Source organism: Pogona vitticeps, chromosome 4 (assembly GCF_051106095.1).
Source record: "Pogona vitticeps strain Pit_001003342236 chromosome 4, PviZW2.1, whole genome shotgun sequence".
In the NCBI taxonomy this organism is placed as follows: Eukaryota; Metazoa; Chordata; class Lepidosauria; order Squamata; family Agamidae; genus Pogona; species Pogona vitticeps.
In genome coordinates this window covers 88,972,775-88,990,476 of record NC_135786.1, presented here as the reverse complement: position 1 = coordinate 88,990,476, position 17,702 = coordinate 88,972,775, and the positions used below count along the sequence as shown (strand labels likewise).

Here is a 17,702-nt window from a genome sequence, read left to right as displayed (position 1 = left end):
TTACTCGTCCCGATTTCCTGCACCCCCATAAATCTCTTTGGAGATATGGGGCTGTTTACAACGGTGTCTATGGGTCTACCGTCCCACCCAAAAGCAGACTGAGATGCTGCAAGGAAAACATGGTCAACTTTTTAAAGGCCATTTCCATCCTGAGTCATGCAATGGTGAATTCAAAGTGCTAGATACTACCTACATAGTAAGAAATTACAATATGGTCCATGGCTACTATTTCAGGGAAATGGAAAGGACTCAGAATCAACATTACAAATTCTGCTGTACCCATTAGCGATGAGAGGGAGAAATTTCACTTAGCATATGTATGCTCCATCTTGGGGTTTTAGCATCATTGGCAATAATGCTGTGCAGTAGTATGTCTTACTCTCACACATCATTAGGTCTGAAATTAAATGCATATATGTTTGCACCAGAAGACAATGCTAATGATTAATCTATTTTTATTTAGGTCAATAAATAAACATTAACATATTAGTTTCTATGTATATTCAATTTAACAGAATCACAATGATTCTGTTCTGAGGATCTCTGCAATGTGGCACTGACATGTTGGAGAGTAACACTGTGCCATTGGATCCTTTCAAACTAGGTCTGGATTAGCTTCCCAGACATTGACCCTTCTCCAGCAGAGACACCGCACAAGGTAGCCCATAGACACATTTAGGCTGAGATCTGCATTCAAGCTACACCCGTCCCATTCTCACTCTGTGTATGTGGAGAATGACCATTGGGAGAGAGAAGAATTTAAGGAGGTTGCCCATACAAGCTAAAACCCAGGTTCCAGACTGTGTGGAGAGTCTCCATGCTTAGCAGAAGCTTTCTTCTTGAGATGATCACTCTTCGCATGAAGAGAATGTTGGTTGAAAAACACAGCCAGCACGGCCCTCCTCCTTCTCCTCACGTATGTCTTGTGAGTGCTTGAACAAGACTTCACTCACATTAATTTCAGTTGACTCATTTCTGTTTACAGTAATGCAGCTAGATAATTTTATAACTTGGACCTCATGGACTTGTTGCGAGGGGCTCTTTTAGATGGCAAGATGTATTCAGTTGTAGAATACAAAATAACGTATCTCTTCTCCCCGTCTTCCACTATCATTCCATGCTTTAATACTGTTCCTGTATACCTGGTGAATTGGAGCAGCCTCCTGCCCATAAGTAACACTCTAAGGATGCGCAGTTCCACATCTTAAACTCACTTAAATTTTACCACCATAATGATTACAGGAATAAAATGGAGTTTGCCTCTGGTGTTTTGAAACTGAGCCCATGGGGGAAAGCATCATACTTGAAAACAGGGATCATTTTCTTTGTCAAAACAGAAAATACATTTTAAAATAAAAATAATATGAGGGGCATTTGTAGATCCAATCAACTGCCAAACAAGTATAAATTATATATATTTAATGAAAAGAAAACTACCAGTAACATATAGTTCTTATACAGCACCTGGAATACTTTTTTTGGTATTGGTCACCACGCCTGAAAAAGGATATGAACTAGAAAAGGTACTTTGAAAAGAAAACAAAATGAATAAGGGAAATAGAGCAACCCCCCTATTAGGAAAAGTTACAACACTTGGGGCTGTTTTACTGGGGGTGGGATTGAGTAAAGGGGAACATGATAGAGATATATAGAATGATGCATGGTGTAGATAAAATGGAAAGGAAGAAGCCGGCCTGCATTTTTCATAATACCCTGAGTCGTTCACCATAACTGAATGGGCGAAGACTCAGAAAAAGATAAAGGGTAGCACTTTTTAATGTCATCACCTTCCATTTTTTTTAATGGCTATCTGGGGATCCCCCGAGATTATGGCTGCCAGGGGATTCCCAGGCAGCCACCCCAATAATGGCAGGTGATTGGCATTTACTGCTGGGCATTCACTCCCTTATTGGTAAGTTGGAGAGTAAAACCCACTTACCAGTATGTGAAAACTATGAAGCACTTTGGACACATGCAACTACTATGAATTAATAACATAAAACGATCATGTTCCAGCTTTAAAAAGAAAAAAGTTTTCTGTGTCCTGGATGTTTGCCCACCTTCTTTACTTCAAAATATGTCAGCATTTGTTCCTACCGTTTTTGCTTCTCTCCTTCAATAATGAATGGTTGCCATCACATATTGGATTAGGAAACAGATTATTCCCATGGTTTTCTAATATGGGAAAACAGCTTTTGTGCTAGACAATAAAGCTAAAAGCATGATTAAAGCAGTGGCAGCGTATGCCTCCCTCTCATACCCCATTAAGTCTAAAATTAAATGCATATATGTTTGCACTGGAAGACAATGTTAATGATTTATCTATATTTTATGTAGGTCAATAGATAAACATTAGCTTATTAATTTGCTATGTTGCTGTCTGCTTGTATTCAGTTCATTGAAAGAATTTTTAACACATAGTAACTGGATCCAAAACTTCCTGTATTCTCACATATATACGCGTAGGATGGGCAATTTTGGCTAGGGCATAAATAGAGATCCACAAGCCATTCTATAATGCAATAGCTGTTCCAGGTTTTCAGGGGACTTCAGCAAGATGATCTAACTACTTTCGCAAACTGAGATGGAACCACATTTTTCGTCTCACTACCGCTGAGGCAATATGTTTGTCTCTTCCTCTGGAACCAGCTGGAACCATCTCCCAGCGAGAGCCCTGAAGCCCTGAACTGCTTTCAGCTTCTTCCCTTTGCTCCTTTTCATTACTGTAGTGGTAAATTTGTAAGCATGGGTACTTATCATGACAATCCAGATAGGCAGCCAGCCCCCAATAACGAGCCTTCAAACATCCAGGCAGGTGGACTGGTGGATCAACAATTGGCGGGGGAAGTCTCTTTTCATGTTAATGGCTCTTAAACATTCAAAATAAAACTGTCCTCAAACGTAAACAGTTTGCAGCAATATACTATTCCTGGGAAAATCCATTTCTCTCTCAGCTACCAAATGGATTGCAGTTAGGTTTAGAGGGAAGCCTAAAGAAGACAAAATCAGAATCCCTGCTACTCAGAAAGCCATGGAACGTTGACTCTGCAAGCCCTTGGTCCACTACACCACTGCTCCTCTTATTGTTTGCTTGCCCACTTCAATTGGGAGAGAGCAGGAGATTTAAGCAGGAAAAACAAGAAAGATGAGTGCATGGTTCCAGGGGCTGGTAGTGAGTCCTCTGTTGTGATGTGGTTTAGCAGGTGCCCAGCAATGCCAACCATTGATGCCAGCCCTGGGCTTAGGCCAGATGTGTGGGCATGTTTGTGATGGCACTAGTTATGAGTAACACTGGGGACCAATTATTCTGGGTATTAATTTATTCAAAATTCTTTTTCGTAATAGATACCAGAGGCTGGAAACCTTTATTTTTGAACTAACGTGCCCAGAATCACCCAGCCAATGCTGGCATTGTAGGCATTAAAGGCTCTCACACACATCTAAGGCTTCCCAAGTCTTCCTCAGGTAGAAAAGGATCCTTAGGAAGCATTGGAACCTGAGGCAAGAGGGACAGGAAACTTTAAATTAAAAATTAATATCCACGGGTGATGACACAACGAACCTTTGGACACAGGGAATAACCTGGCAAAATTTCAGCCATTGAATTCCATGTTCTGTCCAGGTGGCCTTTGTTTTCCTGGTCATAATTTAGGTCTTGTCATCAAACATTTTGACTAATGTATCCAACCCCAAACATATGATTTACATGCATCAGAACTACATAAAACAAATGGGTATTTTTCTCGAACTATTCTCAATGAGTAGATGCTATGAACATTTGTTATTCTCTCTCCTCTGGAAAAACGCTTTCAAGAATGGAGATGCAACTTGTTGCATTGGAACTGATGTAATGCCCATGATGTCAAGTTCTTTGTCCGGTTCAGTTATTTCTCACTGGCAAAGCATCTTGTTAAACTTGCTGTGGAATTCTTGCCACACAGAAGCATTAGTGAACATGGCGGAATATTCATGAATGGCCCAATTCTTCAAGCACTGGGTGAGGTTCTCTCTGCATTTTGATACTTTACGCAAAAGCCAGTCACTATGATTTCACAGTTTTGTCTACAATGAGTATTGGATTTTGGCTAACCTGTACCAGGATCAGCATGTATTTACAGTGTAACGACTGGGGCTAGAGAACATTAGGAAAGGAGAGAAAATCTATCTGATCCAGTGGGACCAAAAAACATTAACTGCTCTGGATCATTGTATGCAGTCTAGATCACAGTTTGCCATGGCAGACAATGGGTGTAATACAGACAGATGCCAATAGAAAAAAAAATTATTTCCAGATGGCTCAAGCAACAAAGCCAAGCCATATGTTCCTGATTTGGATATGTTCTATTTAGGAGAAGATGTTTTTTAAGTACAAGCCAGCCTGATCATTTACAAATGTAGAATCTTTTTTTCCTCCCTAACTAATTTGTCCATCAGGAAGAAATGTCTGTCTTCCTGTCTCTCTCTCTCTTTGTCTCCATGACACCTCCATTTCTTATATAGATATCATGCACTCGTAGCCCTAAGATGGTCCAGACAGCTAACAAAATTCAGGTTGCAACCCCTACTGCTGGGACAAGCATGAGTCATTCTGTCATTTGAAGAGAGCGGACATAACAATCTTGTACTTTTCTAGATTTATTATCTAGCATCCATTTATTATTCTCTAGTAATATATTGAAACCCTTTTAAAAAGCTGTCAATGTTGGTGGTCCCCATGACATCCCCATGGATATAAACGCCATAATTGAATGGAAAGTGCCATATAAAGATGTACTTCTTTTTAATCTATCCTGAATCTCCCACAAAATAGTGTCATTGAATGACCCTAATTCTAATGTGGTAAGGGAGAAAGAAAGGGTGTTTTTCCCTGTACCCATTTTGTGCCCCCTTCACCATGTCCCCCTCTGCACTCAAGAATATAGCAAAATAAAGAAAGCACTCATATTTCAGTTACAGGAATAGCCTCAAAAGAATTTGTTGTAGCAAAAAGAAGAAACGCCAAGTTTGCAAATCAAACTAAAGCAGAATGGCTCTTTTGCTGTTCATATGCTTTGAAAGATGAAAGACACAGAGCAGTTTAGTTTTCCAGCCGCCTACAATGTACAGTACATTGCATAAAAAATGTCAGCCTTGATGGTGAAGTTCAGGATAAAATGGTGTCAGCTAATTTAATCATTTACCATGAAAATACCAGTTATCTTAATCTTACACCAAGTTCTTAAGGCCGATGCACACTTTGGCGTAATTGAATCATGGCTCTGAAGAAAGGAAGGAATCACGGAAGAATTGTGAAGCTGAGCTCTTGAATGTTAGCTAAGCTAAAAATTGTGCTTCTTAGAGAAAGCAGGGCAAGGAGAACCTTGAAATTCCAGTTTAGAGATTATGTACACATGGTGTTTTTATTCTGTAGATATTAATACCTCCGCCAAGTCTTGGCTGATAAAGTGGCGCGGAGAGAGGAAGAGTGTTTTGGAGCGTTTTTAAAACAATAGGCAACTTGGAGTGCCAGTGGCCAGGCTGGATGTGGGATTCTGGGAGTCATAGTCAAAATAATCCCATTCCCAAGATCTGACACAGTATAGGGGAGGATCTAGTTTTGTTCTGGGGACAGAACAGAGCAAGAACTTGGGGTATGTGTAAGCCAAACTGACTGTTTCTCCATCTGGTTCACTCCTCATCTAGATGCCTGGTAAACTACTGCAGCCGCAACCTTGAAACAGCCAGGATGTCTTCATTTTCCATCAGAGCGAGAACCGTATAGCACTGAGACCAGAGCATCTGTGGTTGCACGTCCAGCCAGTCAGAATCCATGAACAGCTGCCAGGAACCGAGCAGCAGTGGAGGAGAGGAGATGCAGGAGGCAGCCAAAGCCTAACCTTGAAGCTCTTTTTTTTCTGAGTGGAGCAGAATGAGATCAGGGCAGAGGAACCCCCAGCACACAAGAAAACTAAACAGATTGACTCTCAGTGACTCATTTAGCTTCAGGATTGGACAGATCTCTCCCCTGCTGGCAATTTGGCTGAGCATCAATGGGCCAGATACCAGGATGAATAGCTTAAAATAATTAACAGGAGGGAGGGATTGAAATCTGCAAAACTGCTCGCCATCCAATTCTTTCCCATGGAATGAAAGACACAAAAACAAATTACATTTAGGTTATTAAATATTAAGTCATTGGATTTATCTCCGCTTGGCCCAAAGCAGGAAACTGGAAAATATTCAACATTGATATCATTGTGTTGATGGGGCTGTTTATCATTGAGTAACTGACTGGATTTTGGCAGGTCAGACAGGTCTTTGACACATGAATAGGGGTGGGGAATGCACTTGCAATCTTCCCCCACACACTCATACAAAAAAGAATAATTAATTCAGCAAGCAATTCCGGCATGCTTATGAATGTATACAAAACCAAAATTGCTTACATCCAAGAGAGGGTCTCGCTCGGCGAGTGGGACTTTCAACCTTGTATTGACATTTGCGGGCCTGGTTTTGCTTCCAGTGAACAAGGTGGAAATTTTGATACTCTTTCCAGGAGAAACAGGCTGAGATCCCGGAAGCAATGTAGACAGCACTTTGTATTTAATGCGCAAAACCAGAAGCAACAGGCTCATTTAGTATCAGTAAAGGTCAGTTAAAATTATAGAGACATCCTTTGGAGCAAATCCCCTGCCTTCTATTTGCATATTTATGAACTAGAGATTACGACAGCCCATTCCATTTATTAGAGCAGCGATGCTATAGTTAATAGTCTGTCAGGGTTTCCATTATAAACCCCCTTTTTTCAGGGTTTTAATATCCCAGCCACTTGAAATCATGTCAAGCAAGCAAGTCACTTTTGTTAAGCCAGGTGCAGTCATTTTCCCCCCTGTTTGTTTTTGCTTAATTTAAAATTAAAATAGATTTAAAGGAGTTTGGTCTTCTCTGACTTCGAAGGAGCAACAAGAGAATGGGAAGGTTATTTTTGTTGCTTTCCCACCTTCATCTCTGTGGCATGTGGGAACAAAATAGTAGTTCTCACATGTGATATGCCAAATTCTTCTTAAACTGTGTCAAATTTATTTTGAGTTGAACCTGTGGATTATTACATTACCTATTGCTTAAATCACAGATCAATTAAACTAGACATTTTAAAAAAAATTCAGGACAATCTTGTACGTGTTTGCTGAGAAGGAAATCCTATTGACTTCATTGTGACTTATTCAGTGATAGGTTGATAGGATTGCAATCCCAATAGACTTTAAACCATCTATATTTGCTGCTTTTACTGTTCTGTTGACCAACTTTTCTGAGAAGACTTTACTCCTGTTTTGCAAATGGAGGCAACCCTGCTTCAATGGTAGAGGGAACTCATATCCCACCTGAATTAAACATTGAAACTTCAGATTAGGGGCTTCCAATGAACTTTATTATGCAGTTGCCCTGTTTTATTCACCAGATCCTAGGAGGGCCCAGAGCAAACTTAAGAGTCTTTGAATATAACACTCACATGCCTAGAACAAGTCTGGCCAGTAGATCTGTTGTAGTCAAAAAAAGTAAGTTATCCCATTCTGCTCCAGAAGACATTGTGTTACATTTGTAAAACATCCATGTTTTCCTCCACTTGACCCTTCAAGGTTATTGTTATTTGTTAATTGAAAAAACAGGGAATAGCTGGAAAATGCTTTCTATGTGGACACACCCTGGATTACTGAAAGGACAGCTATATGTATACCCAACAGTATTTCTTTTGACTTCAGGAGAACAACTCAGAGTACAGTACTGTATAGCAATTTCAATGCTTGTGTGTAGCTTGAATGTGTGATTCTGAAATATTTAAGCAGAAATTGTTGTAAGAATCGCAGATCACAACAGGCTGTTGATCAACAATTAAACACTCTGCCTCTGACACTAGCCAGTTGGATGTCCCTGCCCAGTATGGCAAGATGGAGATAGATTTATCCCTTGTTGCTTGTTTTAGTAACCACCTATGATAATAAAAGTATTGGTGTGTGGACATAGTCTTTTTGGGAATTAGTCTGCCCATATCATCTGAAATCAAGGGAACATAATCAAGGATTATTTTTCCAGTGACTGTGGCAAATAACAGTCCTTCTTAATTTTAGTTTAGCTAAAATTCAAGAGCCCAGCTTCACAATGTTTTGTAGTTTGTGTTATGGGCACAGTTTCCACTAAATGTGTTTCCACTAGGTCCCATTGATTTAATGTAGCTGTAAATGACCTTCACAACTTTTGACTGGCTTTCGGGGGGGGGGGGCTTGGCTTTTGATGGTTAATTTCATTTGCAGTGAATGTTTTCAGCCTTGGATACATGTTTGCAGATTAAGCATCCCCACCCCCCACTTCAATCTGGAAAAGCAATAATAGGCAAGTCCTATAGATCTGATTGAGGACTATTTGTCTAGCCTCATTGTGGTCTCTTGATAGCCAAATATCCTAAGGCTGCAGAGGCAGTTCTAAATATTTTCATAAGAGCTAATAAATGGAAGACCTTTCTATAAAAACAGCCTGTTCCCCTTCATACCTGGACAGTCATCTTAAGGTATAACCCTTCCTGTTTCTTCTCCCCACTTCTGGCCATTGTTCCAGAAAAAAATCCTGAGACTTCAACCAAAGAATGAGAAGAAATATGAAACTTGGAAGGGCAACTATGAAGTAACAAGGGAAGACATCAAGTGTAAGAATGTGTCACTGGAGACCAAAGGCAAGATCATCAGCACAATTGTATTTCCAGTTACTAGGTATGAATATGAAACTTAGACAATGAAAAAGCTGAAAGGGAAAAGATTGATTCATTCAAACTGTGGAGCTGGAATAAAGCTTTACAGACACACTGGACCTCCAGTAAGACAAACAAGTAGACCTTAGGACATATCAAACCTGAACTCTCTCTAGAATCAAAAATGAAAAAACTGAAGCTGTCATACTTGGGGAACATTGTGAGAAGACAAGACTTGCAAGAAAAGACAATAATGGTAGGAAAAGTTGAAGGCAGCAGGAAAAGGGGAAGACTCTATAAAGGAAGGCACAGGTTTGAGTTAGCAGGAGGTGTACAGGACTGCTAATGACAGAACATTTTGGGGGTCACTTGTTCATAGGATTGCTGTGGGTCAGAAGCAATTTGAAAGCAGATAACAACAACACAACTTCTTTCTTTCCAGTGTTGAGACATGGATGCATTCATAAATAATGAGACTGATATAAGGGTTCAGAATTAAGTTTTGTACCAGATTTTTGGACAGACTTTTCTCCACTAGATGCAATGAAGCCAGATTCTACAAATGATGCCTTCTGATCTCCAAACATTACTTGTAGTGTACAGATTCATTCAATTTTCTTTCCAGATGAGTTTTAATCTATATAGAAGAAGCAAATGAGTTTTGTACACATAAGGCAGGAAGCAATATCATGCCAGAACTATGTTAAAATATATATACGAGTAGGATAGGGTATGCGACAATGTTTTATTTAAACTATATTAAACCTGAAGGCCAACTTGGCAGCAGTGTTCACTGCATACTTGCTTTGCTATACATTGTTTTTGTTTTGCAGTGGGGGGGGGTGGAATGAACATGCCAGACAGAATCTTAATGTGTGCCAGAAGACTAATTATTATATAATTAGGCACAATAGGATGTGTGTGCAATTGAGTAATAACATTCTAGGTGTGTCAGACAGGTAATGTCACTGCCAACACTCATTTAGATATGAATTAAAATTATGCAATGATTTACACCTTAAGCAATTGTTGGAGTTACCATCAACAGTTTAAAGTCTAATTACTTTAACGAATATTTCATAGTTTGTTTTGTGTGTTTTTAATTATGGCTTCTCACCAAAGGAGAAAAAAGTAGAACAGTCACTAGCCATATAAGATTGTGTCTCTGACAGCAACAGGATTTGTAGTGCTTCACAATTAAAGTGTGTCTTTACCCATGCACGCACGCACGCACGCACGCACGCACGCACACACACACACACACACACACACACACACACACACACACACACTTGATAAACAGCATGGAACTTTGATCATAAAATTACGTTTCAGGGAGAATAACATTGAAGAACTACCCCTTCCTTATTCATTCACCTTTATTTCAATTCTAATCATACTTGTTTGAATTAAGCCCTACTGCATTCACAAAGACTTGTTTCCTAATAATTATGTTTAGGCTAAGTTTAAGTATAAAAACACATCCTGCTCAGGGATCAAAGATGAAATAAGTTGCCAAAATCTTATTACTTGTGACTCTTCATGACTAGAAATTTCCCCATGGCTATTCCTTGCCACAAGAAAAGATTCTTCCCCAGCAGCAGCAGCTTCTAGAGATGGAGAGAAAAGGCTTGTCTTCTCTCAACAAGAAACAAGCAAGTAAACACCTGGTTTTAGCTACCTGCCATATTGCATCTTTGATGGACTTACAAGCACAAAGCTAAAACCGTAAAAGTAATGCCTTAAGACTTCTTGGATGGGAGGGTATGTCCATTCACTTATTGCCTAAAATACCACTAATGACACAATAAACAGAAAGCTGGGTCCAGATCTAGAAAAACCTGCACCAGAATCTCTGTTCAGCATTAAAACTTGTGTCATTTTGAGCCACCTACTTTCATCTGATCTAACCTAAATCATAGGGCTGTCATCAGGGTAGAGTGGATAATCCCTAGATATGCTGACATGTGCTCTCTATAGGAAGTGAGACATAAACACAATTATTAATAACCTTAACACCAAAGGCCAAGGCAAAACTTGGATGAAGTCCACACAGTGCACTGTATGACCTTTGATTCCCACTGTAGCACTATAGCTTATCTTGTTCTTATCCTACGATATCGTTGTGGCCCAGATTCAGAGTCATCAACAGACTCCAAGTCCTGAACTGCATATCTGGCCGTCTCCCTCTTCCTTGCATAAGTAAAGCAAGTTGAGTCATCTATCTGAAGCAAGGGAAAGAGCTACCTTCTCCCTCAAAGATGGCTCAGCAAGGTCATAAAGATGATGGTGATAAAATGTTGGGAAACCTAAGATATCTGTGTTGTTTTTAAGGCATTTAAGAACATTAAGAAATGCTTGAGATAGAAATGAAGAGATTGGAAGAGAGAATAGAGCCACAGATTAATGAATTTAAGTATCAATGATGGTTAATTGTAAATTATTTTTATATATATAACAATTACATCCTCGAAAGAATGTCAGTTTCCCTAGTTTTCCTAGAGAAAGGTCAATTTGCCTGGATTACCTAGATAGGAAGGCTATATCTATCTGGAGTCAGAAATTCTTAACATTATAAGAAGGTGAAGTTCTATAATAATGTAGGAACACAGAGATTTGTCTCATCAAAAATGGGAGAAAGGTGTGTCTTTACTAGAAAATGACAGGAGACCAAAAGGGAGCTAATTTTTGTGTATTTCGTTATTACAAAATCCTGTCTTTTGCTTATGATCGCTTTTATGGCACCTGGAGAAAACCTTACTCAAGAACCACATTTTATGGAAAGAAAAATGGAGTTCGTTACCACTGGTTAAAAGACTAAGAGAGAAACAGAAAGTGGTCTTCGGAAGTGAAAGAAACCTTGAGAGGAAGCAGCAGAGCAGACATGACAAAGAAGAAATCCTCATACCATAAAATCTATACTGCTGTTCTTTATCCCACTTTCACCTGAAAGGACTTCAATGTGGCTGCACATTTACTTCCTTCCAGCAACGTAAGCATGTGTGTTTCCTCTTGAAAACTGCTGAGCCATATGCTGGTTGGATCCTGCATATGAAAACAATTCTGTGAAAGCAGTCCCCCTTGCACATCTCCCTCCTGACCACCTGGCACCATGTAGAGAATCTTTGGGTGGGTCAGCTATGTTCTGCACAACACTGAAGCGCTGGAACGGTTAGGTTTTTGGAGTGCAACTTGCTCATTTCAGAAAACTATCTTTGGCTCTTCCTCCTTCCTTCCTTCCTCTAATTGGTGAGTGGTTAAATCAAACCCTCATGCTTGCTAACCCTATGAGTAAAATGTGACTGGTTCTGAAGTGAAAATGGGAACCCTTAATGTTTATCAAATGCTCTGCATATGGTTTCCCGATACAGTACAAGCTGAATTATTGCTGACTGAAAGTTTGCTGGAGATAATGACCCAAGTCTCCTGGAGATGCAGAGCCTTGTCCTCCTGCAACAGCCCTTCTATTTAACCAGAAACTTCTGCTGTTTCTGAAATCTTTCTGTGCACCTGTACACGTGGCATGAGCTTGAACTCTTGACCTCCACCAGTGCCTCACTGAAGTCTGTTGAAGGAAGTGAAAATTATTCACAATGTCTGCTTCAAGCTTTTGGTCAGATTCAATTGTATATACTAATTTAACTTTGCCACTGGAGTAATAAGCCACGTAATTTATTCCCAGCAAGAAAATGTGTTGTGAGCTAGAGAGCCACAAATTAGTATACTTAATGTGAAATGGGAAGGGATCTCCTTTCTTGACCTGGCTTCAGACAATTCCCTCATCAACAGAAGATGGAACGATGAGCAGTTCGCTCACCTGGATGTAGCAAGAGTAGGGTTGGGGGACATGTTAAGAAAGCAGCCTCAGTCACTGATACTTTTTGCCTTTTTGGACTACAGTTCCCAGAATGCCTCAGCCATCATGGCTCTGCTGGCTATGGGGCTGTGAGAACTGTAGGCCAGAAACACAACGTTTTGCATCTGTGCCTCCAGCACACTTCAAGAATGCCTCTATCACTGGAGCTCACCCCTCTGCCTGCCTGAGGACCATTCATGGGGACTTCGATGAACCATATAATGCTGACTCTCAGCTAAAATGCAGGCCTCTAAAATAAAATTTACAAAACTATAACTGGCAAATTGTATTCAAAAGTGTTGGAGCACTAAGAATTAAGTAGAGATTTTCAGCACAACAGTTGCATTACTTGGAATACGCAGATTTTTGTTATAGGTAATATGTCTTCATTTGAGTGTGTCGCATAAGTGCAACGTTTCATAGCCTGAATCTATTGAAACCAATATTGACCCATATAAATATTTGGCATACAAAATAGTTTCCAGGTATGTTCAGCATATTTTAATCAGCCGTGTCTCACGGCAATAGACTGTGAGGAATATTTTGTGCCTGTGGAGTAAATTGGGAATCCATTGAGATTCCTAAGGGAAATAAAACTAATGATTCTGTACCATCAAAGGATGCCCAGATGCCAAGAATATTCCCCCAGGGACCAGATTTGCCAGGCAGGGAGGTACTTTGTGCCAGCAGAGCTATTGACAGCAACTGAAACAGAGCTTAGAACAGGGGCCCAGTTAAAATGACTACATTATAAGTTAATCTTAGACATATCATTTTAATGGCTGCTAAACAAAGGCCATGAATGGTGAATGAAGTGGGGGGGGGGGGAAGAATGTTAGTTCAGTTAGTAATGGGATGAAATTTTAAACATATTAGCTATTAAGCGGGCAGATGGTTCTCATACTTACAGCCCTTTACCGAGCAAAGCTTACTGATAAACATCCCTAGATATCTTTCATTGCAAAACATAATAATGTTCCCCCCCCCAATCTCCCAGGCTGTTCCATTGCACATAGATTTATGAAGACAGAAAGATCTTTTGCCAGTGGAAGTCTGGATTGTAAAGGTTGTGATGAGAGGGCAACCTCTGTACAGTGGTACCTCGCAGGACGATTACCTCTCAAAATGACGAATCCACATGACGACGTTTTGCAACTGCCATTTCGCTTCGCAAAACAGTGATTTCTATGGGGGAATTTAGTTGAACAACGATTTGGCCCGTGCTTTGTGGACCGTTTATTCGCAAGATGACGATTTAAAACAGCTGATCGGTGGCTTGATCTTCGCAAAACGGATGTTTTCAGGCCCATTTGTTTGCAAGACGGCGGTTAAAAACAGCTGATCGGGGCTCGCAAAATGGCTGCCCTGTGGGTGATCTTTGCAAAATGACAAGGTATTTTCCCCATTGGAACGCATTAAACGGGTTTCAATGCATTCCAATGGGGAAATGGTTTTCGCATGACGATGATTTCGCTAAACAGCGATTTTCACGGAACAGATTATCATCATCATGCAGGGCACCACTGTATTCATTGAGCTGCTAGAAACACTGTGATGTGTACATTGTGGTGGTGAACGGAGACTTAGAGGATCCAGAGTCTAGTCCCCCCTGAGTTACTGAACTCATTGCATGACCTTGGGCCAGACACCATAAAATGGAGAAGACTGCCATTTATGCTGCATTAAGCTCACTGGAAGAAAGCAAGAAATAAACATAAGTAATAAATATTTTATTTATTTATTTCTTGAATAAATAAACACGCTAGCATATGAAATTAAGACCAATCAACAACATATTACATTCTTCCAGTTTTGAAGAGTCTGTTGTGTGAGTCTAAGGCAAGGGAAGGTTGTGGGCCACATTCAATCTCCCCCCAGATTCCCTCTGTCCTCTACAACAAGTTAACACCTTTGATTGTTATGCTTCTCCCAGCCCAGGAGGTGAGGAGAGACATATTTGTTTAAGGCTGAAACTTCATCTTCTTTTATGCTGGAAGTTCTAGCAGAAGAATTCTGTCTAACCTTGCCCTGGGGACTTGAACCCTTCCTGATCAGCTACTTGGAATACCACGATGTCAAGTGAAAGGTTTAGTGTGTATGCACACATGCATGCGCACACATGCACAAACATCAAAGAAGGTGCCCATTTCTCGCCTGGGCATTAATCCTCAAGCCTTCTTCCTCAGTGATACAGAGAATTGGAGCAAACACCCATTCTCATGGCCACCCTCTTTCAAAACAGAGGGCTATCCATAGTGCTCTTATTCTGCACAAAAAGTATGTGAGCTCACCCCTCATTTGTTAGAATCACTGCTATCTCAGATAATTCTGGAACCGTGAGGGGAGGGGAGCCGAACAGTCCAGGTGATTTGCCCCAAGGTAATAAAAAAAAGCAAACAAACACATTTGAACTGACAAGCACAGTTGGGTGTCCCACTATATCAGGGATTCTTTCTATAAGAACTTCAGAAGAGCCATGCTGGGCTGGACCAAAGTTCCACCTAGTCAATCATTCCATCCCTACCGTGACCAACAAGATGCCTCTGGGTAGCCTGCAAGCAGGACATAAGTAGAAATCATCTCCCTGTTCCAGGTTTCCCCAAAAACCTGTACTGTAGCCTCTAATACAAGAGACAATATATAGCCATCCTCATTTTATCCAGCCCAGAAAGCCAGTGATAGCATCATTCTCCTTCAATCTATCCCTTTATATCATTTGGGAATTAAGATTACTTTGCCAGCTCCAAGGTGCCATTTCCATTGTGCTGGTTAACAGGGCATCTTCTTGAAAGGGTGACCATGTTGGAAAGCATTGGGCCACATTAATAAACTGGAATCAGGCTGATCCTATCTTTGGGCAGAATAAAGCAAGCATCTCATACAGCAGATGGGGTGTGAATATGTGGAGTTAGCAGTTGTGGGAACCTCTAAGCTCTACCTCAAGGATTCTTTGGGTGTTCTCTAGTTTTGGATGACAAAAATCTACATGGTATACAAGCTTCTTGGGTTACCTCCTCAGGAAACCTCTAGCTTTCAGATGTGATGGGAGTAAGATTATTGAAGTAAGATTCAACTGCCAGTCCAGTCACTTTCTGTATGTGGAATGTAAAGAGAGCACCATCTTGTCCTTCACCTCAGGCAGAAAAATGCCTTGGGCCCATTTTGACCAGAATCCTTTTGGAAATGTTAAATGTCCTTTAAAAAAGCACAATGGTTATTAAAAAGATTCCTGAGACTTTAACTTTCTCTTCTGGGATAGTTTTATTTTCCTCATTCTGTGTTTTCATTTTGTATATGTGGCCAAAAGGCCTTGAACATTTGCCACATTGTTGACATCTACCAAGGATGACCATTAAACATTTTTATTGCTCCTATTTTTATTTCAGATGTCTTATTAGTAAGGCTGTAATAAGCTGTAAATAGACTGTGCTAATGTTCTAATACATGAGGATTCTATGTTGATGCCTTGTGAAACTCAAGGAACTTGAACAATTTATATAGAGGTCAATGTAGAAAATGAAGACTTGCTCTTCTTATGGCAGTGATTCCCAAGCTTGGGCAACCCCAGTGTTCTTGGACTGCAGTTCCCAGAAGCCTTCACCACCAGCTGTGCTGGCCGGGGTTTCTGGGAGTAGTAGTCCAAGAACACCTGGGTTACCCAAGGTTGGAAGGCACTGCCCCACACCAGTAGTCTCCAAATTTGGGACCCTAATTGTTCTTGGACTATAACCCTCAGTTATAGCCCTAGCTAGCACAGTTAAAAGCTCTAGTTGGCACAGGCAATGGTCATGTCTTCCAGGAATTGTAGGTCAAGAACATCTGGGGCCCTAAAATGGAAATTTTCTATTCTAGGGCAATATCTCTATTGAAGCTCACAAATGTGTGCAATCATCTCTTGTTGGGTTGGACACAATATATGCATTCAGCTGCTCCGCCACATAATACTACACATGGGGTGCCTAGGACATGTAGAGTTTAGAAATAACGTATTACAAATAACCAGTGTGAGTCCCTGAACATCATGGATTCTTGAAACCAGACAAGCAGTACTGCAAGCTGAAGAAAGCATCCACCAGGTAAAACTATTGATTTACCTTTAATTTGGCTAAAATTGGCTGCTCCTGGTGGTTTAACTAAATTTTAATCCCAAATTTTGATGGAGGCTTGTCATGCTTTTGTTACCCTGCTCATTTCCCCTAGCCAAATAGAAACTATTTGAGTTTCAAGTGAAGGCACAAAGGGGGGAAAGAAGGGGGCAGAGTGCTGACCATCTTTTGTTTAGAGAGGTGGGCCATAAATTCCACACCACTGGCTGAAGAGGGGACTGAAACCACACCCTTCCCCTACAAGTATCTTTCAGATTGCAGGTGACATCCATCTCCATCTAAGATGCTACACCCAGCACCCAACAGCAGCCACGAGACTTTGGGGACCTTGATATAAACAAAAACATTTGGCGCTACCCATGAAAATTTGGTGCACAGCCCAAGGAAGATGAATTATCATCAAAAGCTCGCTTTTGTTTGTTTGTTTTGTATTGTTTTCTCAGTGGTTCAATAAAGGTACCACCTGTTCCAGCACAAATAACAATATTACTTTCAGCATGTCACTTTTTGTTGTAATGAGGACATACCCAAGTCATTTCTGTTTGTTTCTTCTAAACATCAATAGTAACACATTGTGTTTCTGTACAAAAAGCAGTGTTTATTTTCTGTTTCAAAAATGTTGACTTTGAGGGATATTTCACCATTTTAAGTTGTTTTTAAAAAACAACTTACGTTATTTAAAGATAATAGCGAATGAATTAAAACATTAGTAATGTGTTATGAATGAGTGTGTTTTAAAAAAAATACTGAAAGGTAACACATGATGATTTTTCAAAGTAAAAGCCAATGTAAAAACCATTAACGGGATTGTCATTTCCAAGTTCTAGGGCTGGGAAGCACAAGGGCAGCCCTGATCAAGTCAGAAAGAGTGCACTGGATGCATCCAGCCTTGAGATGCAAACCTAGGCCAGAGAGTGCCCTGAAGCCCTTGAGAAAAGCATAGGCTTCCCCGCGGATTCATGTTGTTATGTGCTGTCAAGTTGCATGCCTTCCCAAAACTCCTAACAGCCATGTAAGAGGT

The 17,702-nt window shown here is 40.4% G+C and overlaps 1 protein-coding gene across 3 annotated transcripts in view; it reads left to right on the top strand.

Annotated features, from left to right (window-relative positions):
• Positions 1–7,996, top strand: part of LOC144588798 (uncharacterized) — a 349,859-nt gene extending 341,863 nt beyond the window's left edge. For all 3 annotated transcript variants that reach the window (XM_078392209.1, XM_078392205.1, XM_078392206.1), the window contains one exon: positions 5,683–7,996. In XM_078392209.1, the coding sequence (XP_078248335.1) occupies positions 5,683–5,715 (33 nt within the window). In that variant the 3' untranslated portion in view covers positions 5,716–7,996. The remainder of the gene's footprint in view (positions 1–5,682) is intronic.
• The last annotated feature ends 9,706 nt before the right edge of the window (positions 7,997–17,702 follow it).